Source organism: Sceloporus undulatus, chromosome 5 (genome assembly GCF_019175285.1).
Source record: "Sceloporus undulatus isolate JIND9_A2432 ecotype Alabama chromosome 5, SceUnd_v1.1, whole genome shotgun sequence".
In the NCBI taxonomy this organism is placed as follows: domain Eukaryota; kingdom Metazoa; phylum Chordata; class Lepidosauria; order Squamata; family Phrynosomatidae; genus Sceloporus; species Sceloporus undulatus.
Genome location: NC_056526.1, coordinates 19,493,116 through 19,518,441, shown reverse-complemented (window position 1 = coordinate 19,518,441; position 25,326 = coordinate 19,493,116). Strand labels below are relative to the sequence as shown.

Genomic DNA, 25,326 nt, shown 5'->3' with positions numbered 1-25,326 from the left:
GGAAGTGGTGCAGCAAGGTCTCTGGCCATGCTTGCCTGATCTGATGTTTGGATAAAGAGGCGCCTTTGAAGTTTTCCTCTTCTCTGAGCCAGCTCCCCCACTCCATAAAGCCATTAGGCTCTGGTGGTGGTGCCAGCCCTATCTCTATTCCATCTTGACTGCTTTCCTCATTGCCTTGTACATATGAATTGGAAAGGGGGTGGGGGCTTGCCAATGTGTGGGGTTATAACAGAGAGTCCTTTTGAAGAGGAGGTTTATTTGGGGAGGAACCGTGGGTGAGCTGTTAGGCCCTTGCCATAGAGGCCTGGTCATTTCTGGGAAGGCTTTGCATGACAATGGACATAAAGGTTTCTCCCTTTGATCTGCTCACAGCAGACCCTATGCTGCACAGCTGTTGTGGAGCACTGGCTTACCAGCCACCAGTAAAAGTTTCTCTCAGGAGCCCCCCCTGAAAGGCAAGCAGTAAACTTGGATTCATCCCTTGAGCTTGGGATCATCCCTTGGGCTGAGTTAAAAGTATTTCCCTTCCAATGGGCTTCGGCTCAGAAAATGTCCTTCTTTCAGCTATGTGTGTTGTGTACCTTCAAATTATTTCCAACTTATTCTAAAGCAACCCTGACATGGGTGTTTTCTCGGCAAGGTTTGTCCAGAGGAGGTTTGCCATTGCCTTCCCCGGAGGCTGAGAGCATGTGACTTACCCAGCTATGTCTATAGCTTAAACCAACTGGCCATGCTGGTTGCGACTGTAGTTTAAAAAAAAAAAACTTTTCAAACTTTTGGGGGTTGCATGTGGAAAAATTATTTTAATGTGGATTAGATATAATTATTAGATTATTGTAATGTGGATTCTACAGTATATTTCTATAAATTGCATTCTTTTGGGGCCCTGTAGCCTAGTTTTTCCAGTTCTTTCCCTGGCAGTGGTTCTAGAGATCTTTCTAATTGGAGATGAAAGGAACAGAACCTGCATGTGAGCATGCAGTCTATCACAGAGCTGAAGCCCCTCCAAAACAGTATCAATTCCTTCAGGAGGGGCAATTTCATCCTCGTCTGTCAAGAAACAAATTATCAGATCCCTTAAAAAATATATCTAAAGGTCCATAACACAAATCCCATTGCACCTATTTGCCTGAATTTTTTTTACAGGGGAGGGACATTATCCTCTCTTAAGGTATTACTATGCCTGCAAATTTAAACCACTTCTGACTAACAGAAAAAGATGTTAAAGCCATTTCCTGATTTCCAGTAATAGCTAATGGAGGTATGAAAATTGTAAAAATTTTGACTCAGTCCCAAGTCAAATCAGGCAGCCTCCAAATTGTTCTCATAGAACTTGAAAGGACTACAATGGCCATGTAATATAGCCCCCTGCCATTTGGGAATATACTATTAAAGCACTCTTGAAAGATGTCCATCCAATCTCTGTTTAAAGAACCCCAAAGATGAAGAGCTGACCACCTTTCAGGGTGGTCTATTCCACTGTGGAACAGCTCATGCAGTGGAAAGATTCTTTAGGTGGAATCTCTTTTCTTGTAACTTCAATCTATTGGTTGGTGTTCTAATCTCTGCTCCATCTTCTCTATGACATGAGATCTTAGATCTCTACACCAAATCAGGCTGTTTCTAATCACTAATATTGTATAGTTTTATATTTTATGACTTTTAGATTGTACACCATGGGCAGATTATATGTTAAGTCAGAGGCTTTCATGGCCAGCATCCATAGTTTTTTGTGGGTTTTTCGGGCTATGTGGTCATGTTCTAGAAGAGTTTCTTCCTGATGTTTCGCCAGCATCTGTGGCTGACATCTTCAGAGATGCCATTACATGGCCATTGCAGTCCTTTCCAGTTCTATGAGATCAATTTGGAGGCTGCCTGATTTGATGATGCCTGTAAAGTGCCATGCAAATTTATAGTGCTATATAAATAAATAAATAAATAATAATAATAATAATAATGGTCTAAATAACAATTTGTAATTAGTGCACCCCTCTAGTTTGTATGGATTATCTCCCAGGTTCTTAATCAACATGTGGACCTATTTTTAACCAGGATACGCACCTGAGAATTTCTAAATTGTTGTATTTAGGGTGCAATAAATCAGGAATTGATCTAATGGGCTCTACAGGAGTACTTTAATCTCTTTTATGACAGCAGCCCTAAAGTAGCCTTCCCTCTGCAGTGCCTGTGGAGCTAGAGGGAATTGTTGGCCAACATATCTGGAGAGTATCAATTTGGGGAAGGCAACTCTAAAGTATTGTGGGTTTGAGGAAGGATATTCTGTCCAGTGGAAACATGGAAAGGTGAGATAGTCAACCTTATAGTCAACCTTAAAGCTCCCTCCCCAAACTGGAAATCAACCCAGATATTGACCAGATCCATGGATTGCCTTCCCATATTAAATACCCACCTCACTGCTGGTGTATAATAATTTCTTTATGACTTGCAGGCCTAATGAATGAAGTGCCCTCATTGGGTATGAGCTGATTATCAGGAAATGGGAGACCTCATTGTTTGGATTTGATTCGGAAAAGCTCATCTTCATACATACAATGCACTACTTCGTGCTGGTGCCCACGAAATGATAAATGAACATATGTAGACCTTTCTCTTATTCAGTTTTGAGGAGAAGAACTGAACCTCTCCTTGCACCCTTATAAAAAGTTCCTTTCTCAACCAACTCCCCCTCCTGGTAGAGTTTTGCTTACTGTGCAAGAGAGTCAAAAAATCAATTCTTTGAGAACTCAAAAAACAGTTAATTCTATTGTGGTTGCAGCTGGAAGTCCAGCACTAGGAAACACATGATGTGAAGGTGTATAAGCCAGAGCTCAGAAAATGTTAAATTTTGGACTACAATTTCCATTCTCTAATTGGAGAATTTTAGGAGTTGTTATAAAAAAAAGAAACATTTCCAGCGTCAAACAGGTACTGGTGCACTTTGGTGGTCCTGCTTTTATCTGACTCTTGAATATTTATATTCTGCTACTCCTGACTGAACCAAGCCAATAAAATGTCATCACCTGATGTTTTGTATTGTATTTCTCTTGGAATTAACAAAATAGTCACTGCAAATGAGGTGTCATGTACTCAAGTATTTTTCATAGCCACAACTTTTTTTCATAGCCCAGTCAGAAAGGATGAGCCAATGTAGTTTAGTGGTTTGAGTGTCAGACTGTGACTCTGGAGATCAGAGTTCAAATCTCTGCTCAGCCATGGAAACTCATTGTGTGACCTTGGCAAGTCACTTACTCTCGGCCTCAGAGGGAGGTAAAGGCAAGCTCCCTCTCAACAAATCTCGCCAAGAAAACTCGTGCTCATCTTTAAGGTGCAATAAGAAGATTCTGGTATTGTTTTTGCAGCATCAGAATATCATGGCTGTCCCTCTGGATGCAGAAGATCCATGCATTCTCTAGTGAGCAAATGCAGATGGTCAAGTGTAGTAACCACTTAGGGTCCCCCCCTTAGGGTCACCATACGTTGGAAACAACTGGAAGGCATGCAACAACAAAGAAAGTAAAGAAAGAAAGGATGTGCTTTCTGCTTTATGGTTGCTACATCTGCATGGAGGGTGCTACATGTGTGTGTGTGTGTGTGTGTTGTAGTTTCCAACTTATGATGATCCTAAGGCAAACCTATCAAAGGGTTTTCTTGGCAGAGTTGTTCAGAGGATTTTGCCATTGCCTTCCCTTGAGGCTGAGAGAGTGTGACTCATCCAAGGTCATCCAATAGATTTCTGTGGCTGAGATGATAATCGAATCCTGGTTTGCAGAGTTGTAGTCCAACGCTTAAACCGCTACGCCATGAGAGTGCTAAAGCCCACAAAAATGTATACAGAATAAATCTTGTAACTCTTTTGTGGGGTACCACAAGTGTATTGTTTTTGTTGTAATAGATTAACCCTCCCCCCCGGAAATGATAGTATATCTTTTAGTTATAAACCAGAAGACTCTTCAATTGTTTTTACAAATGTTCAGGTACTTCTGAAATGGCATTTCCTATATCTTTGAACAAAACCCTTATGGTCTGTTTTTTGGATAAATTAACGGTGTTACCTTCAACACAAATAAGAAGCAGTAACAACAGCAAGTGACAAATTGCTCTGCAGCACTCTTGACAAAAGGATGTTCCTCTCCCATATAGAGCAAACAGAAAATAAACCAGGAAAGCCATTTCTCTCCTCCCTGGTTAATGTTTAAACCAAGGATAGGCTCAGGCTTTCCTGGAAGCTGTCCCTGAAAGATGTAATCCCCACCTACCCACCCCAGTCTCAGCAGATCTGGTTGGGCATGGGAGTAGGAGAAAACACTGCAGAAACCCAGCTGCCTTCTCCCTTTTATTAAGAATGCATGTGTTCAAAGCCTGGATATCCTGACTTTAAAATAGCTTCTTCCAGGGTTTACCCACAAATTAAGTCCTGACAGTTGGCTATCTTTGAAAGGAAACGGGCAGATTGTAGAAAGATCAGGTCTGGAAAGATGGTATCTATCCAGCCTCCCTCATGGTGTGTGTTTTTGGGATGGAGTTGATGATTAGCCGCTAAAGAAAGGTGTCTGTGGTGAAGCTTCTCTCCTCCCTTCCTCAGTTCAGAGTGCTGTTGCTTCCTCCTCCTCCTCACCTTCCTTTTCTTTCTTGGTGGTTGCTGGCTAAACAATCTAAGAGATACAAGCTGCAAAGCATGCAAGGACACACACACTGCATCTATCTTCGTCTTCTTGGGAGTTTATCACACAAAGGAGATCAGGAGTTTATCCCGGAAAAATTGCATAATTACGTAAAACAATTTTACATGACAACGCACAAAACCCGCCATTAAAGCAATAAAGATAAAAAACACCTTTGCAAGTGCAAGGGAGTATGAAATCCACCTGAAGTCTCCACACACCCCTTCCATAATTTCTGATTATTAATTCATGTGTTGATCTGCAGACATGCCAAAAGCTGCCTTTTCTGAAAAGTATTCCCTCATCCTACTTCCTTCTTATTGCTAGGGAATGTTTAATTTTTTTAATTTTTGGATGGGGAAGGGGAAAGCCATGTGAAAGTGCCCAGTATAGATGTACTTGTCTCAGGGAAGAAGGATGTGTATAGAAAATTACTTGGGCACCATTCGTACTACGAAATAATCTGGTTTGGAAACCAGGTTATTTCCTTGTCGTTCAGACTTGCACCAATTGTACTCGATGCAGTTTGTGTGTGAGAGGGGCAACCGAAAAACCCATTTAAACCAGTGCATTTGGCACTGGATCCCTTAGCGGTTCTTTTTTTTAAGAACCACAATGGTTCGCATCTCTGATAGTGTTCGGATCGCGCAGCTGCCATTCAGGAAGTGGATCCAAAACGGTGGCAAATGGGAACTTCAGGCTGGATTTAAATACCACAGAAAGATTCGCTGCCTTAAAACATAGTGGGAATGGTGATATTGTCATCTTGGCCTCAGAGGGAGCGATCAGGCAGACTCAGCAACATCGGGGACTGCCTGAAGGAAGAGGCCCCTCCCTCTTGTTACTGTCATCTTGGCCTCAGAGGGAGCGATCAGGCAGAGCCAGCAACATCAGGGACTGCCTGAAGGACGAGACTTCTCCCTCCTTTAACTGTCATCTTGTATTTTGTATTGTATTACAATTTTTACTGTACACCGCTATGATCATTGCGGAATAGCAGTCTATAAATAAAACATATTATTATTATTATTATTGATTTTGAATAGATTCACAGATGTGAATCTCTCCATGCAGAAAAATGTAAGCGTGACTTACCCCAATGAATTATGTGTTAACTCAAAAGGTGGCTTCCCACATTTCGGCACTTGTGGCAAAGAAAATGCTGTGTGGTTTGAAAGTCTGTTCAAAGGCCATACAGAAAGCATGCCACACACTTTAAAACCCTTTCCCCCTTTAAACTTTTGCTTGTCAAACTGCCTGTTTTTAACTAAAACCAGATCTTTTGGCCACGACTTCTCTGCATGATTTCACCAACCACTGGATCTGGATGTGAAAAGTCCTTCCAGCAGTTGAACTGCATCTGTAGTCATCGTAGCGGAGGCATGGATGTCTCTGACCATTTCATATCTATGAAAGCTCCTGGTGAAATAAAAATAAGTTAGTCTTAAAGTCAGTCTTCTTTAGTTTTCTCCTCTTGTCTTCCTCCTTTTTATCTGGGTAGAATTCAAACACGTAGCCATATTAGTCTAGAATACAGTATCAGTTTGTCAAGGGATCAAGGAGGAATTCCAAAATACCTTCCATTTTTGAGCCTGACTAAGCATGAATTATTTCTAGGAGCGTTTTGAGCTTTATATTTGGTCCTGTCCCCCCATTTATCTCCAAGGCCCTCCATTTCCCAGTGCCTTGTTGTCCTCCTTTGCAGTTAGGACATTGGTCCCCCTGTCCGAGACCCTTAGAAACCCAACAAGTCCCCTCCCAAGAACCTCCTCTTCGGTCCCTGAGGGTGGGACGGGGCACTGGGTGGCCAGGTATCCTAAAGGAGGAGAAGGTACTGCTAAATGTAGGCTGTCCCAGAAGAAATGGAGGACAAAACCAAACCAGGTCTTGAAACATGCCTTGAAAGCAAAATTCCTGCCTCTCAGCCCTGCCCAAAAATGGAGGACATGATGGAATCCCTCCTGGGCTGAAAGATGAAAGGGAGGACATGCCTTGGGCCAAATGGAGGACATTCCAGAAAATCTAAGGCAGGACCAAAGAAAAAGTTTGAAGTACTCCTAGAAATAGAAATTCATGCTCCAAATGGAGGGCCTTTTGAATCCCTCCTGAGCTGTAGGTTGAAAGGGAGGCCATGTCTGCCCAAAATGTAGGATATTCAAGAAAAATGTAGGGCATGACTAAAGAAAAAGTGGAGACATCCCTAGAAATAGAAATCCTTGCTTCTTAATCCTGTTCAAAAATGGAGGACCTTTTTGGAGTTCCTCCTGGGCTGAAGGCTGGACTGGAGGACATGGAGGACATTCTAGAAAAATGTAGGACAGGACCAAAGCAAAAGCTCGACACACTCCTTGAAATGAAACTTCATGCGTCTTAGTCCTGCCCCAGATGGGGGACAGTGTGGCATCCCCGCCTGGGCTGAAGGGGGGGGTGGAGGACGGGTCCGGGCAAAGGAGGGCCTCCTGGGGCGGGGAGGGGAGGGCGATGCCCCGGGGAGACCCCTCCTCCCTCGCCTGCCCCATGATCCCATCCCATCCCATCCCATGGCACTCCGTCCTGCTGCTCTGACCCTCCTCCTCCTCCTCCTCCTCCTCCTTCTCTTGCAGGGACTTCTGCCTCTTCTGCTGCTGCTGCTGCAAAGGCGCCGGAGCCGCGGGGAGCGCACCATGCCTGGGCTGCTGCTGCTGCCCTTCCTCCTGGCTCCCCTCCTCCTCGGGGGCTGCAGCAGGCCCTTCTGGGGGGCCCAGGCCGGCTCCTGGTGGTGAGTGACCCAGTCCTTTGTCCTTGGCCGGGGGGGGGGCAAGGGAAGAAAGAAGGGACCCCTCTCCCTCTGATCCCAACTGGGGCCACCAGGAGGGATGATGCCCAAGGGTCCTCTCCAAATAGAGGACGTTCCAGAGAGGAAAAGAAAGGGGGAACAGCACCAAAGCCATGCTCCTTGGGCATGCTCCAAAACGGGGGGCTGTTTGGAGGGTCCTCCCTTTCCAGCACCCCAAGAAGCCTGGTCTGAGGATGGGTTGAGGTTTGAGATGGGATGGGAGGGTTTGGAGCTTTCTTCTTTTTCTTTTGCTGGAGTGTCCCCCGTTTTGCAGTGCCTTGTCCTCCTCTGCAAGGAGGACAGCTGGTCACCTTTGTGTGTGTCTGAGTGCATCTGGTGGGAACATCTGGTCATCCTCTGTGTGTGTGTGTGTGTGTGTGCACGTGCGTGCATATGTATACACAGACAGACAGACACATCAGTTCTGGCCATCTGGTCATCCTGTATGGCTGTGTGTGTGTGTGTGTGAGAGAGAATATGTATGTCTCTGTGTGTGTGCATGTGTGTGTATGTGTGTAGGTTTATATAGCACACACATACACATAGACACATCTGGTTTGGACATTTGGTCATCCTGTATGTTTGTCTGTGTACGCACACATGTGTGTGTGTACACACACACACACACATATGTTCTGGACATCTGGTCATTCTGTATGTCTGTGTGTGTGCCTGTGTGTGTGTATTAATATATATGCATGTGTGCATATGCGTGTGTATGTATACACACACATGCACACACGCAGATACATCTGGTTTGGATAGCTAGTCTCCTGTGTGTGTGTGTATATACTGTATATATACATATATATATATATATATACACATACACATACACATACACACACAGACACATCTGGTTTGGACATCTAGTTACCCTGGCTTACAAAAATCCCTAAGAGAGACACAAGACACATGTGGGATTCCTTGTTCCTTTCGTCCCGTGTGTTTGTGTTCCCAAAAGCCCAGAGTGCGATAAAGGAAGGAGCATTGGTGCCTTCCCTGGACCAAAATCTCTTTCTTTGTACTCTTCCGAAGTAGCTGCTGGAAAATAAGGGAGGGAAAAACGATCTGAAAAGCCCGCTCTGGAAGGCACATTCCTTCTTTGCCTTGAATTGATGCTAGCTAAGACAGTGCAGGGGGTTGGGGGGGGGGGGCAAGGGATGGAGATTTTTTTTCCTTCTCTGTTGTTTCTTTTTGCCCATCATTGTCCTGTCTTTCTAACAATTGTCCTGTTCCCGTGCACTTTGCCTGAATGGAGGCCCCCTTGCTCCATTGCAACCAAAAATGGGATCCCCTTCCAAGTTAAAAAGGCACTTTTTGTTAGGAGAGAGGATGAGTACCAGGGACCTTATCACCTGGCTCTCGGTGGCTATTCGCTTCCTGTTATTAACTAAACCATTCAAATAGAGGTTGGCTTTTCCAAAGTGCAAAGAGCCGGGGGACACATTTTTGTTGTGGGGAGACCTTACATTGCATTTTTGGAGGTGGGGATGGAGGTTGCGGATGGCTTCCTGCGAGTTTTTAGAAAACTTTTGCCTTTCCAGGTTTAATTAATTCCAGAAGACCAACTGCAGCGGCTTAGGCAACTGGTTAAAGAGCCTATCGCCTGTGACAAGTTAAAGCCATTAGCCTTGTTCAGCAACTTCCCTCCCTTCCTCTTGGATTCTGAGAGGTCTCTTTCTGCTTTACCCAAGTAGGATCCCTCATTTCCAGTACAGGCTTGATTCTTTTTTTGAGAGAGAGAGAGAGAGAGAGAAGCAGCCTCAGAGAGAAGGGCAAAAGTCAAAGATAAAGTTGTATTAGTCTGTAGAATCAGTATGTAGAGAGATCTTGTAGCACCTTTGAGGCTCACTGAAAGAAAGGCAGAGCAGAGACAGATTTCTGAAAAGAGATCTCCTTGTTTCCTTCCTTCACTGTGTTTCCCCCCCCCCCCCCGCCGCCCACCTCTTTTTCCAGGTCCTTGGCTATGAACCCAATCCACAGACCTGAGATGTATATCATCGGAGCCCAGCCTGTATGCAGCCAACTGCCAGGGCTTTCCCCAGGCCAGAGGAAGTTGTGCCAACTTTACCAGGAACACATGATGTACATTGGCGAGGGGGCCAAGAATGCCATCAAAGAGTGCCAGTACCAGTTTCGGCAGAGGCGGTGGAACTGCAGCACGGTTGACAACACTTCGGTGTTTGGCAGAGTCATGAGCATTGGTAAGTGAAGTGTAAAAGTGGAGAGGATAAGAATTAAGGAGATTGTTTCGATCATCATGGGGACAGAGTGGGAAGGTTGGAGGGCATTAAGAGCAGCGTGCGGAGAAAATGAAGCTCTAAGAGCAAAGATAGCAAGAGAAGAGTGATGGATGGCAAATCTTCAAGCCAGGGGAAAGTGCTAGAAATGGATGGAGGGCCCAGGATGACCGAATGTTTGGAGATACATAGGCATGAGCATAGGGAGGGAGGGAAGAAGGTGAATTGTGAAGCAAAGGTGGCATATCATTAGGAGGGACGGTCTGCAGATTCTTATTTATATATTTATTTGGAGTATTTATACCCCACTTTTCAGCCACAAAGGCTCTCAGAGCAGCTTGCTTACAAATTATGAATTAGACAGTTCCTTGCCCTCAGGCTTACAGTCTAAAAAGTCATGGCACAAAAGGAGAAGGGAATCACATCACAGGAAGAGTGGCTTGAAAGGTTTAAAAATCAAGGGGAAACCAATTTTTCTGGGAGAGATTTCCAAAGCAAGGACAGAGAAGCAGTCGCAAACCAAGGTGAGCCAACTAGAGTACAGGTAGCAGTGGTGTGAAAAAAGAAAGGGAAAAAAATATAATTGTGAAATCTGACATGGATAGTGAGAGAAACTTGCCTTGAGGGGAAAGGGTGAGATAAGAATCACAGCAATATATATTTGTGTGTGTGTTATGTACCTTCAAGTAGTTTCCAACTTATTGCAACCCTAAGGCAAGTGTGTCACAGGATTGTTGTTGGGTTTTTTTTTTTGCAAGATTTGTTGAAAGGGGGCTTGCCAGTGCCTTCCTCTGAGGCTGAGAGAGTGTGGCTTGCCCAAGGCCACTTCGTGGGTTTCCATGACTGAACAGAGATGGTCTCCAGAGTCGTAGACTGATGCTTCAAGCATTACACCACACTCATAAATCCCTGATTCTGCAATGCCAGATTTAAAGTCACTCTTTTCCTCCCAAGATACATATAAGCATAACAGCTTTCACTGCTCTCAGACTTATTTTTTTTAAGAAGATCTGTAAAACATGTATAAAAGAGAGAACAAGTGGATTGAACAGAAACTGTGAGTCATTTTTACAATTGTCTGTAACCTCCTGCTGATCAGTGTGTCATGTACTGGAAGTGTTAAGTTTTCTTCTTCCAACTTATTTTAAAGGGAGGAATGTCTTGCCTGAAGTGATTTACACATTTACATTGGGAAACCCCTGTCGTTCTCTCTTGATGTATAGAATAGCTGCCTTTGTTCAGAGTTTTGTGGAACTGGAAAGCAATGTGATAGAAATTGCTACAGTAGAAGTAGAAGTGAAACCCACCTCCTATCAGGGTATCACTGCTATGTACCCATGTTTTACATTTATTACTTTGCTGATGAGAGGCAGTACCAGAAACTGTCTCCTGGGAAAGTGCCCTTCTATGAAGTATTGTTTGTTGCTTACCTTTATCCCTTAGATTAGTGATGGGGAACATTTGGCCCTGCGGATATTGTTGGACTGGAATTCCTATCAACCCTAGCAAGCATATCCAGTGGGAAGGGATGTTGGGTGTTGCAATCCAATAACATCTGAATTGGCACATACCTGGTTTTAGATATTTACCTGTAAGTTAATACATGAACATTTATTAATTAGTCTTTAAATGAAATATGCTGTGGCTCAAAACATGCCATGTGCTCTCATCTCTGGCTTTTCAGTTTGTACCTGAGGAGAAATGCACTTGGCACATACTCAGTTGCACTCTTTTGTTTGATCTGTTCCAGGGCTTAGTCCTGACACTGAAAACTGTTTCTAAGATTGAGTAGCTCAGCTTGTATTTGAGCTCTGCTTATTCAATGTAAATGTAACAAGCACCTCAGGAGGAGACTGGAGAACTTCCCTGAGTATCTTGTTCTATTATCTGTCTGCTTTGAGAGTAAATACACATCTGGAACTTAGCAGGGAAAAGAAGTGAGTTAGAGACAAGATGCAGTGGGAAAACAGCATATGGTGGAATGCATACATATGCATATGCCACTCAGCTTTTCTGTTCAGAATTGCACCTATCTAGCAATTCTTTGTAAAAAAACAAACAAACTTGTTCTGTTAAGGAATCCCATCCTCCCCATTCATTACTCTTCTTGTCTAGTGGGAAGGGGAACATGGGGGAGAAGTCAAGCTGAAGAATAAAGTGAACACCCCCATCAAGACATTTTAGGGTGGTTAGTGCAGCTTGAGACCCATCAGATATGCTAGACTAATTAACCTTGTCTTCCTCAACCAGTATTTCAGTTCTCACTTGGGATGATGGGAAGTATCGTCTAATATATTTGGCGGTATGCCAGGGTGGGAAGAAATGGATTAATGGGGGGGGGGGTGTTTGTGTGTATTTTGAAAATTAGAGATCAAGAGTACCAAGGAATGCAATAGCCACAAGTTAAATCTGCAGTCCCAAACTCATTTTCATTAGTTATTTATCTACTGCTACTGCTAGAACTGTTGGTCTAGCCAAAAAACACATTGCATTCTCAATAGGGAGCCTGCCTAGTTAAGAAATACCTGCTCTTTTACCTCTCTCATTTTTAGAAGACCCTCCTTGTGCCCAACTTGCCTCTTTCCCTCCCCTCTCCAAAATATGATGTATTCTGCCTTGCCTTTCTTGGCCATGAAGGCAAGGGTGGCCTGAAAAATAAGGTTTCCTTCTCTCGCAAGGACCTGGTGGCAGCAGGGAGTCTAGTCCTGCTTCCATTACCAGGAGTATACTGGGCTTCCTAGGGTGCTATCTGCTGAGCAGCAAAGAGACTCATTGACAGATCATTGCTGGATTTAAATTGAGGTGTGAGCTGGTGACATTGTCCCAGATCTTTTTGAAATGCAGGTCACTGCTAGCAAGAAATGCTGAAATCCGGATCAGGTTTGATGTGCCCGACTGGGAGAGTAATAACAACAAGGTGCTAAAACTGCAGCCAGCTCTGCTCCTCCCAAATCCCCTCTCCTAGCAAGGACTTCCCAGAGTTGAAGGAAGGGCCTTCCAAACCAGTAACAAATTCCCTCAAAAATTCACCTCACTCTTCAGGGATATTGAGACAAAGGGATTATTTTAGCCTTGATTTGCAGTGTCTGTGTATATGGAGTATATGGGGTGATGATGGTGGTGTTTCTATTTCTGTTCCAAACTGCAAACTTGGATGCTTGCATTGGATGGATGGCTGTAAGGGACAGTTGCTCAGTGTTTACCTTTTAGTTGCTTTAGTTTTTCTAAAGGAAAAAAAGTTCTCATTGTATTGCCTTTCTTGGTCTAGATTTAGCTCTGCCATTACATAGAAAGAGGCAGCCACTTCAGGTGGTTGATTTAGAGTGCCATAAAATGCCAGCAGTTGTATACTTTAATTTATTATGGTCTGGATCCTATTGCTAATATTGATTAGAGTAGACTTACTGAGTGATATTTAGGTGTTGATCCACCATTCAACAATTGAGTCAGTGCATCTAGGATTCATTGATAGAACTTAGCCCTATTTTTAGATTCAATTTTTATTCCCAAGACATATGTTTAAGAGAGTTTCAGTCTCAGGCACTGGAATAAATGAATTCAATCCTGGGTATGGTGCCCCTTGACACTATGTGTGTGGAGTGGACGTTTTCAATCTGCCTCAAGCAGCAAAATATCTTGAGTAGTGGCATTGGCTAGCTGGCTGTAAGGAAGAATTAATCAACATTAATAGAGGACCATGTTATTCTGGTGAGGATGCACCAGAGTTATGTTGTATTATTCCCCTTTGTTAATTATTAATATTAAGGCTGCAGGCTTCTATCTGAGTTAGGTCCAAAACACACTGCAGAAATAATCCAGTTTGAGATCGCTTTAACTGCCTTGGCCCAATGCTAGGGAATTCTAGGATCTATAGTTTTGTGAGACATTTAGCCTTCTGTGTCAGGGAGCTCTGGTGCCACAATAAACTTTAGATCCTAGGGTTCCCTAGTACTGAACAAAGGCAGTTAAATCTCACCACTACCATGTGGTGCTGTATTTAACTTTAATATTTTGTAGCAGTTGGAGCACTATCATATATTCCCCTTGTACTGAAATGGCCCCATTTTATCATTTGATTCATCATTTCCAAAACTAATTTCTTTTGCTTTCTATTTCATCTCATGACTTAAGTGTATTTTATATCTATTGTAGTGGTGCCAATGTGATGTATTTTGAGATCTGGAGTGGAACTCTGGGACACCAGGGTTTCAAATAGGAGAGTTTGGAATCATGAGGGATGCCATTCCACTATGCCATGCATGTCATTACTGGACATAGTAGTGTGGAATGGGAATGGGAAGGAAAGCAAAGAGAGGCTGGTAAAGAAGAGATACGCTCACAGTCACCTCAGCACTGCCCACAACATCAAATATTTTATCCTCCTGGAAATTGAGAATTCTCAGCTGGATAAAACACCAACAAATGACATTGTGTCAACTCATTTTATTTTGAATTGTCTTATGTAGTAGATTAAATCAATCTTGTTTATTTAAAATGCATATGTAGATAAGAGTGAGTATATGTTAATTTTTAGCAGATTTATACTGAATGGCTTATGCTCTAAATCTTTTCAGTGTGTCACATTCCCTTGGGCATTAGGATGTAATCTATTGGGATCTGTGCAGTGACTATGGGTGTAGTCCAAGCCAAAAATGAGCAGGCCAAGCCCTTTCTCCCTTTCTTTCTTATCACTCTCATTCTTCCTTTCTCCCCTTTCTCTTTCCTATCCAGTAGACTGCTCAGGGGGCAGACAGATTGGTGATGCCCCAGGGTTCAGACTGGTTGCTTGCACAAGGCTTTCTGAATTCAGACTAAAGGCCATGTAAAATTTGGTCAAGGATTGTCAATGCTGGCCTAAACTATAGCCTTTGAATCATCTATCTTTAACGTTACAGAAATGCAGCCTTGACCCTCTTGTCTAAATAAAAACTGTTGGTTCTTGCTGAACCTGCCTGGGAAAGGTATTCAACAAGTATTTTACCACAACAAAAAGGCTCCCTTTGGAGGAGAACTCGGAAATGCCAGTTTTCAAGGAACTATAATAAATCCACGAGATTACTGTAAATCAGTAGTTCCCAAACTTTGATTCCTCAGATTTTTGGACTCCAGCTCCCAGAATTCTTAACTGTTGGCCATGCTGGGTCAGGCTTCTGGGAGTTGAAGTCTAAAACACCTGGATGACTGAAGTTTGGGAACCACTGCTGTAAATCAACAAGTGGCTTGAAGATGTGCACACAGACACAGAAACACACACATAATAGTTATTTATTTATTTAAATTTTATTCATGTTGCACCTTTCTCCTTGTACAAGATGCAAGACAGCTTGCAAACCATTAAACAAGGGATAGCTAAAAAAATTGTACAAAAGTCGAAAAAAAAATATTTAAACACAATGTTAAAACAATATAAAGCACAACTAAGAAATAGTAAAATAGATAAAAGCACAACTCCATAAAAATTAATTTCTGCCACATTAATTACACTCGTCCCATTATATTTGTGTCTTTGACTTTTACGGATTTGCTTATTCACAGATTTTATGAATATGTTCTCTTTAGGAATATCTAGGTCCTCCAGCGCAATTCTATGATCAACTTTAACCAAAGGTTGCACAAAAAAAACCTCCACTAGGTATTTGTAGCTCCTCCAGTGCAATTCTGTGGTCAATGTCTGGCAGATGCTGACCACAGAGTTGCACTGGAGGACCTAGAGATTACTAGAGAGGTGTTCTCTCAGGTAAAACATAGTGTTTTTGTTATTTGCATTTCCCCCATATTCTCAGGGGTCTTGTCCCTAACCCCAGTAAATGTGGAAGGACGAAGTATAAGCCAAAAACCTTTGTGAATAAAAATAAAAAGACTATGTCTGCCAGCAGAAGGAAATCAGAAAGAGAGTCAACCAGACCTGTGGAATTGCAAAACCTGGCAGCTGTAACTGAGAAGACTCTCTCCTGTGTCCACACCTGCCTGTAATGGTGCTGGGATCAGAAAAGCCTTCTCTTGAAGACTGAAAATTTGAACAAGCTCACATAGGGAGATATAGGACTACCTCTCCCAAAATCTCCAAAGCAGTATGTTCATTGCTGATAGTTGTAGTCTAAAAAGGTAACGTTCTCAAATTCCTGTGGGAATAGAGTCATGCCTTTCCTCTCTTTTCTCACTCCCCCCCACCTTGCCATCCTGTCCTTCTCTTTCTCTCCCTCTCTGCCACCCCAATTTCTTTCTTTCTGACAGCCATTTCTTTCTTCCCGTCTCTTTATAACTTTCTCTTGAAACAGTGGGCTGCCAGAGAAGGGACAAACTGCTTTTCTGAATTGATGATCTGCATATTGGTCCAAGGGATACAGGATACAGTCTCTGCTCTATAGGACTGCTTTTCCATGCTGAAGGACTCTAAAAACATAAGAGTCTTGCTGTATCAGACCAAAAGTCTGGGTTGTTGTTGTTGTTGTTGGTTTGGGGATTTGCTGTTGTTGTTGGCATTCTCATTCTCACAGTGGCCTTCTGGGATGAAGACAAGTAGAATATGAAGGCATCACTTGGTCCCAGCTGGTTTGAAGTCATACTGTTTCCCCAAGGCTAATGATTGTGACAGGAACTCTTTCAGATCCCTAAACCCTTGTTGTAACCCGCTTTGATCTCTTTTGGAAAAGTGGGCTATAAATAAACATTATTATTATTATTATTATTATTATTATTATTATTATTATTATTAAACATCCTTTTCACAGTTTATTTTACTTCTGAATATCCTAGAGGACACATCTTTTTTCATTGTTCCTTGGGGCTGCTGAAACTGAGGCAGACTTGTAAGAGCCATGATAAAAGCCTAACGCAATACATGCATTTTAGTGTGATTGTAGCCAGAATCCGAGATCTCTTTGAGCCAGAGATGTGCAATGCTATGAAATGAACTAATCTACATATTCCCCAGCATATGTAGGGTGTGGTTCATCCTTTGTTTGCATCCAAAGCAAGGAGTCAATAAGTCATCCCAAGAGAAGTCAACTCAGAGGAACAAAGGATCAAAAGATAAGGGAGTATCTGATGAAGTAAAGCAATCAGATGCCATCTGTCTCCTCATTGTCAATTCCACCCAAAGATTCAAAACCTATGAGTCATGATGAAGCAGATTTGTGGGGCCATTTTTCTGTATTTTAGCTCAGTGCATGCAAAACAAACATTCACTTGACTGGGATGGGATCACTCCTATCAGTGAATAACAGAGAACCTTGATATGGTGTTTCTGTTACAGGTATACCTCAGTTAATGAAGTAGATGTGTTCCTGGATATTACATCTTTAATAGAAAATTTGGAACGAAAGGCAGAAATGACTTGGAAAGTGATGCCACACTGCTTGTTAGGTTCCAATGCATGTATGAAATTCTGCATTAGCTGAAGCTGCCCACAACATAATTCGTCTGTTTAGACTTGGAATTCTGTGGGAAAGTACAAGGCTTTACAACTCCATATTAGTGTCAGTATTTATTATTATTACTGTGGAACGTTTGTCAAATATAGTGTCATTGCAGCATGCACAGAGAACCTAAAACTTAGTGCCAAACTGGACATAGTACTGTCACATCTGTCACAAATCATGTAGAAAATGGGATGAGATATGTGATTCCTCTATTGAGGAAGAAGAGTTCTTGGAGATGAAGGGCTAGACCCCCTTCCTCTTTCCAGTACCTTATCTGTCTGGCTCATTATTGAAGTCCCTGTCTAGGAAAAATATGCCAAAGGAGAACTATAGGGAGCTAAGCTGTGAAGCCCTGCATTCTTCACTCATCCATTTATTTATTTATTTTATTTGTATCACACTCTTTTCCCAGGACCATCATCCATTGGTTAGGGTGGCTCAGTCATACAGGAAAAATTTGGTTCAACTTTATTTCCTCATTCCAGCCATGAAATGTAATAGGATTCCTTTGGGCAACTCACTGTCTGTTAGATTTTTCTACCTAAATAGGTAGTTGTTGGGAAAATAAAGGGTGGGTGGGTGGGGTGGACCTTATATACCATATTATAGGATAAATAAATCAGTGTTGTTCTTTAAAGTGGACCTACCATCCTGTTTTTATGGAATTGTGGGAGGCATGGATTCAAGCTCATGGATCAACAGCTAGTTCAATTTGTTTGGTCCTTAGTGGACCCTAGGTTTGCCAGGCTGAAAACTAGAGAAGGCTTCTGTATTTTTAATGTCCGTGTAGAAGAGGTAATTTTAGCAGGTGTTGCTTGTGAACCTCTAGAAAAAGATGGCTTAAGTCACATGCTTAGAAAATGCAGCCACTCACAAACCATAAGGTTGCGAGTTCAAGACCAGCAAAAGGGCTCAAGCTTGACTCAGGCTTGCATCCTTCTGAGGTGGCTAAAATGAGTACCCAGATTGTGGGGGAAATTAGCTTACACTTTGGAAACCACTTAGGGAGTGCTTAAGTGCACTGATAAGCGGTGTAGAAATGTACTTGCTATTGCTATTGCTATAAAATGAGTGTGAGTCCAGTGTATCCTAAGTCTGAATGGGGTCTATTGTTAGTATAAGGGCCGGTACAGACCGGCCCTTTAAGACGCCCTTGTCATGTGCTAGGATTGCCTTGGGGCAGTGCTTCCAGACTGTACCGCACTGTAGTTACCCAATTACTACATTTATGTTAATAAATGTATGCACTTATCAGTTAACTTTTCTCCAATAGTCTGACCTTAATGGACATGTTACAGTGAGCCTCACAAGTATCTAGGTGAGAGTAGGAGGCTGCAACCATTATTTTTGGACACTGTCAGCTAAGAAAAGTGGTTGCCCCCCTCTTTCAGAGCTTTTGCAAGCTGGGCTAGACATTAAACTGACCAGCGGTTTCCAATAGCCTTTTCCATCTCCATTATTTAATAGAACTCAAGACGTAGATTCTTACAAATAAGATAATAAGTTTTGCCTTTCTTGCCTTCTACTATTTGGAGCAGCTGGTGGGGAGGAGGAAATTTACTATGAAATGAGCAGAGCCAAATGACACATGGTATGGACATACTTGGTGGGTCTGTAAGACAGGGATTCTCAGTGGCAGCACCTCAATTGCTCAGGCGGGTTTCATCCTTGTTGAGCTTCTAGTATGTGTCCAAAACTTCTGTATGGCTTCTAAAATTGTGTTTATCTGTTTTAAAATACATTTTAAATATCACTTTGGAAGCCCTGGTGAGCAGAAATGTGATTAAATCATCATCATCAGATTTTCTTCAGAATGAGTCATGTTTCATTTGTTTGATATATATTCCACTTTTCTCCCAAAGGAGCACAATGAAAACATAAAAGAGTTTAAAAACAAACATATCAATAAAAGACAGAAAAGAACATTGCCACCTGGTTTCAAGTTCTTTCTAGAACAACCCAACCAAAGGCCTATCTAAACAAAAAGGTCTTTGCTGACTGATAGGACAATAGAGGGGAACAGCTTGACTTCCACCAGTAGGAAGTCTCACAGCTTGTGAGTAGTCGCCAGTAAAGTTCTTGCTTGCATTGTTACCAAATGAACCTCAGAAGGTGTCTGGGTCACTTCAAGATCTCTGCTTATAATTGGGTTGATTCAGAATTGTCTGTGTTTTAAGGTGTGCATGTGGAGTCCTTGAATAGGAAAGTGCTGTTGATTACAACAGTGGACTTTAGCTTAGTAATAGAGATTTTGCTTTGCTGAAGTGTCCAGTTTCATGCCTAGAATATTCAAGTAATAGCAGGCAAAGACTCCTGTCAGATAGTCTGGTGACCTGCTGTTGGTTGCTGGAGATACTATAATTCTGAATTAGATGGGCCAATAATCTGAGTTGATTTAAGGCAGCTGGTTCAGTCTATCTGTGAATTCTTGCAGGCAGATGAGGCCACTCCATTCAGCTTAATGAGGAATGTCTTGTGCATGGGAACTGTACTAAATTTGCCCACCCAGCTGTGCTACAGTTTAGGGTCTCAAATTATAAATGGCAACTAAAAATTAAAAAAACAACAACACCCAAAATGGTAAATTTAAAGTTTTATATAACATACATTTTTGGAGAATGATATGGGACTTCTTAAACTTAAATTTGTTATACTTCATCATCTCAGCATGTCTTGTTCCTGCCTTGATGGGAGCATTCTGTGTACGCATCTGAGCACCTACACTAATACATAGTCTCTTGATAGACCTGTCTGATTTGGGGGTGTAAAGCATATGAATAGGGTTCTAGACACTAATAAGGAGGGAATGTACATTCTTCCACAGGAGTACAGACTGTGTTTCCAAGACAGTTCAGTCACTAATTATTTCCATGTCTTCCTACACCTGGCACATGCAGGACCTTTCTTGAATCAGAACATTTGGGAATAACTACTATTGGCATGGAAGAGTATGACATCTTTCTGTAAAAGCAGAGGGTATGTGTGTGTGTGTGTGTGTGTGTGTGTGTGTATCACAACTTAATTTGTTATAGGGAAGTTCAAATGTATTAGTAAAGATGCTAATAGGAGAGTATAAGTGGGACCTTCAACAAAACATTGCAGTGTTAAATGCTCCTGTTTAAATTACTAGTCAAGTAACCATCCATGCCATATTTTGAGTTAGTGGTGCATAGTTATGTGACCAGATTTGTTAGTGAGGTGACCAAGTTTTCTGAGAACAAAATTGTAATGCAAAGAGATACAAAAGGATCTCTCCAAAATGGTAAAATGGGCAGTAAAATGGCAAATGAGATTCAATGTAGGGAAGTATAAAGTGGTGAATAGTGAGGTTTTTTAAAATCCCAACTTCACATGTATGCAGGTGGAATATGAACTGGTGAAGCGTGGAGTTGTGATAAATGCCTCAGTGAAATCATTAACATCATGTGAAGCTGCTGGGAGGAGGGAAGGAAATTCCATATCGGACATACCTGGAAAACAAATAAACCTGCCAGAGAGAAAACTGTGCTTATAGAAATCCATAGTGCAACAATAACTCAAATATTATGTAGAGTTCTGTTCACTGCGCTCATCCATCCTGAAAGGATATTACAGAGCTGGGAAAGTACAGTAAAACACCTCCAAAATGATAAAGAGATTGAAAGAAAAGTGAATAGAGCTTACAATATTTGGGGATGTTTAGCTTAGGAAAAAAGGGAACCAGGATAGTGTAGTGGTTCAAGCGTTGGATTACTACTGGAGACCAAGGTTCAAATCCCCTCCCGCTCAGCCATGGAAACCCATTGGGTGACATTGGGCAAGTCACTCTCTCTCTCGGCCTCAGATGAAGGTAAAGGCAAATCCCCTCTGAACAAATCTTGCCAAGAAAATTCCATGATAGGCGCTCTATAAATCAGAAATGACTAGAAGGCACACAACAGTAACAAAGCTGCGGGGAAAAAAGACAAGAAAGACATGATAGAGTTATATAATATCAAATATACAGTGGAGAATTTATCTCACATACACGGACTCTTTTTTCTCATAATACTAGAACCCAGGATCATCCATAGAAGCCTGGTGAGAGATTCAAGAGAGATAAAAGGAAGTACAGGCATAACAAAGCCTCTGACACAGAAGCTTCTTTTTACAAAATCTTTTTATGCCTGCCCAGCTCCCTTATCTCCGTGTCCTCTCAGGGACGTAGCCGGGGGGGGGGGGGGTTCTTGGGGTCTGGACCCCCCTTCCATTAGGAAAATGAATGGTGTGTGCTGCTGTGCCCCCGCGCCCAAGCCCCATTATAATGGCGGCACTTAGTCTGGACCCCCCCCCCCTTCCTAAAATCCTGGCTACGTCCCTGGTCCTCTGTAAAAATGGAAAGAATGAATCGGAAGAAACCACATTGTTTTAGCAACATCAGCATTGGTAGGATGGTGAAGCAGGGCTGAAGAAACATATAGTTTTATATAAACAATACAATGAAACTTGATGAGGGAGTGGAGGCCTTTTTAAAAACTGGAAGTAATGTATAGGTGACTGTTTCGTTGTTTGTAAGATAGACTAGAGTTAGTTAGAGCGATTAGTAGTCTTATTTCTATTATATTTTCTTTTACTATCATTTCTTTTTTTCTTTTTATTGTTTTATGTTTGTTTTGTGTTGTGTTGTATTATTTGAATTTTCAATAAAATTTATAAAAACAAAAAAATTGGAAGTAAACGAAGTGGCTCCTTGTTGTTGTTGTTGGTGGTGGTGTTGTTGTTGAAAGGCCTCTCTTGGGTCTAAAATGGTCATGGGGGGGCCTTAAAATGGCAAAAATGCCCTCCATTCTCCCTCGAGAACATAGAGGACATTGGGTGGCATTTTGGGATTATTATTTTTTTAGTTGTTGTTGTTGGTGGCCGCAGCCCTCCTAGATCTCCAAAGAGTAGCTAATGGAGCCCCCTAGACTCCCATAGTTGCCCATCCCTGATACAGTACTGTTGATCCTGTATGAATCTTCTTATGTTCTTACAGATGCTCATGTTATACTTCAGCTTTTATTTTACCTGAGTTTGGTATCTTCTAACAGCCTCCCCATTTTTACCGCCAGGTAGCCGAGAGACTGCATTCACTTACGCTGTCAGTGCTGCAGGAGTGGTGAATGCCGTCAGCCGTGCCTGTCGTGAAGGAGAGCTCTCTACCTGTGGCTGCAGCCGGACAGCCCGGCCAAAGGACCTGCCTCGAGACTGGCTGTGGGGTGGATGTGGAGACAATGTCGAATATGGCTACCGGTTTGCCAAGGAGTTTGTGGATGCCAGGGAGAGGGAACGAAACTATGCCAAGGGATCAGAGGAGCAGGCCCGTACTCTCATGAACCTACAGAACAATGAGGCGGGTCGCAGGGTAAGATGATTTGTAATACTTTCCAATCAGAAGAAACACATTTAAATTGAGACCAGTATGTTGTTTTCCTAGTAAGAAGTCCAGTGTGGGACCAACAGTTTATTGAACCTTGATAAATCCAACAAAACAAAAGCAGCGCTGCAGCAAACAAATTGTGCGGTGCTGTTACGCAAAAAAAGGACCGTTAAAAAGCAGCTCCTTCTTGTGCTATCGCAAATAGCTTGTGGTGGTGCAAGCACATCGCTGCTGCACGGCTTCATTTGGATGCCACGCAACAGTGGCGTCAGCACTGCGTGCACCATCTATTCAGCACCGTGCACTGAGGATGTGAGGGGCGTGTTGGCGGGGTGCCCCTCGCACGTGACGAGGGCGCCCTTTGGGGCCGGTATATATTGGGCCTATATCCCTGGCCATCTCAATGGAGCCATTCTTACTTAACTAGGGTTAATATTTATTAGGATGGTTATTTCCCAGATTTCTGCATTAAGTATATAGATCAAGTTCCAATAAAAGAACAAAAGAACAAAATAATAATAATAATTCCCTGGATATGTAATATATGAATGTATTTGACATCTAAAGTTGATCACCTTATTTTATGGTAGATAACAAACAAATAGATAAAGCTTTTAACCAGGCAGGAAGATGGTAAGGTGTTTCCTACTGAATTTCTGTTATGACACAATACTGTTAATATACAAGTGCACAATTAGACTAGGACACCTGCATTCAAGTCTAGGATATGAAATCAGCTCTGGAGCTGAGAGGTCAAGTCTGTTTAATAAAGTTGGTACATACATGTGTATATTAACTGCTCATATTCTCAGTTTCAGCTTCTATGTTCCCTCAGAGATTTTTACATTGAGTATAGCAGTAAGAGAAAATTTATCCAGGCAATAGACAGCTGTTGCTGTATGGACTCCAGAAACGTTTCCTTATTGCAGTTTTTCAAATGCAAGAGAACAACATTCCCCAATATGTTTTTATTAATAAATTTTCTTGATCAAGACCCTAAATCAAAGTGGCAAAGCAAAAAGCTCCATAGCTTCTTCCCACCCTCCCCATGTCCTCAACTACATATCTACTGCTGGGGAGCCACTGTGCCAGAGCTTGTTTGTTGTTAGGGTGGGCAAAGCTAGCTGGCAATGTTCCAGTAGCTGGCTGGAGGGAGATATCATCATCATTCTCCTAGATTTCTGGAGGTCCAGGAGGATGCCTTTTTTATTGGGATGGGTGGCAACCCAGCAGCACATAGGCAGATTGAGCAAGCTAAAGATTATTGTAAATTGGAAGTGATGTGTACTTCTATCCACAACAACTACAAAAGAATATGTAGGCGTAATGTAACATCATATCTGCATATATCATCAAAAGGATTCCAAACCTTATCTGCTTTTCAATTTAAAATCTTATCAATGTGCTGTACTTCCTCTTTCATTCTGCCGCAGCTAACATGTTCACTGCAGAAGTGAGTGATAGATGATTAGACAAATAATGTGAACATATAATCTGTGGTGTTAGGCTGAGGGTGCATCTACACTGTAGAAATGCAGTTTGGCTAGGGTTGTCATAACCCGGCGGCCCCCGTGCCATTCACGGTTTCGGGGGGCCCCTCCCGGTCCCGGTCCGGTTTGGGCCCCCACCCGTGCCTTGTTCCTGGTTTGGGGGCCTGCTCCGACCATTGCCGCTGCCGCTAATGCGGCTGCTGCGGCGCCAACCCACTTCCTCCTCCAGCTCCGCTTTCCTCCTCTTCCTCGGCGGGCGGCAGAAGCGCCGCCGCCACCGCGCCCCCACTGGGAGGGCTTGCACGCCGCCCAGGCCTCAGCAGGGGCCAGTGGCAGTGCGCACGCCTGCCCCACTTTCCTCCCCCCCCGCACGCGCCTGCCCTGTTTGCCTCTGCGCGCGTGCGCGCCAGCCATCAAAAGGAGGAGGAGGGGGGAGAGGAGGAGGAGGAGGAAGGAGCCGGAGGAAGGGTGTCTGAAGGCCAGGGCAGAATTAGGCCGGAGAAGGAGGAGGAGGAGGAGGAGAGCTGAGTCAGTGGCCATTAGGTCTGCCTTGGTATTTTGGTTTTTTTAAATGATATTTAAAAATATAAAATACTTATTTTATTTAATTTTTTAATTTTTATTATTGCTTTTTATTTTTTATTTTATTATTTTTTATTATTGCTTGTTTTTACAGTGGTACCCCGGGATACGAATGCGCCGCCTTACGAAATTTCCGGGTTACGAAAAAAATCCATTTAAAAAAACTGTTCCGGGTTACGAAGGTTTTTTCGGGTTACGAAAAATTTTTTGGTGCTTTTCGGCGCTATTTCGCACGAAATCGCGGCTTTTCCCCATTAGCGCCTATGGCTTTTTCGGCTTACGAAGCATTTCGGGTTACGAAAGCGGCGGCGGAACGAATTAAATTCGTAACCCGGGGTACCACTGTATTTTATTTTATTATTTTTATTATTGCTTGTTTTTATTTTATTTCATTAATTTTTATTATTGCTTGTTTTTGTTTTATTTCATTAATTTTTATTATTGCTTGTTTTTGTTTTATTTCATTAATTTTTATTATTGCTTGTTTTGATTTTATTTCATTAATTTTTATTATTGCTTGTTTTTTATTTTATTACATTAAATTTTATTATTAAATATATACACCCCTGCCTTGTTTTTTTATTTATTTTTTCATTATTTTTTATTATTAAATATATGCAAGTGCATTTTCTGTGTATTTATGGTGCTTTGAATGCTAACAAGTCTGCCTTTCTTGGTCAATTATAGTGATGATGATGATGATGATGATGATGATGATGATGATGATGATGATGATG

General features: G+C 42.3%; 1 protein-coding gene across 1 annotated transcript in view; it reads left to right on the top strand.

Moving 5' to 3' along the window:
- Positions 1–7,267: 7,267 nt before the first annotated feature.
- Positions 7,268–25,326, top strand: part of WNT5B (Wnt family member 5B) — a 27,115-nt gene continuing 9,056 nt past the window's right edge. Inside the window, exons 1-3 of the mRNA XM_042470525.1 lie at positions 7,268–7,419; positions 9,436–9,683; positions 22,210–22,502. Coding sequence (XP_042326459.1) covers positions 7,325–7,419; positions 9,436–9,683; positions 22,210–22,502 — 636 coding nt within the window. The 5' untranslated portion in view covers positions 7,268–7,324. The remainder of the gene's footprint in view (positions 7,420–9,435; positions 9,684–22,209; positions 22,503–25,326) is intronic.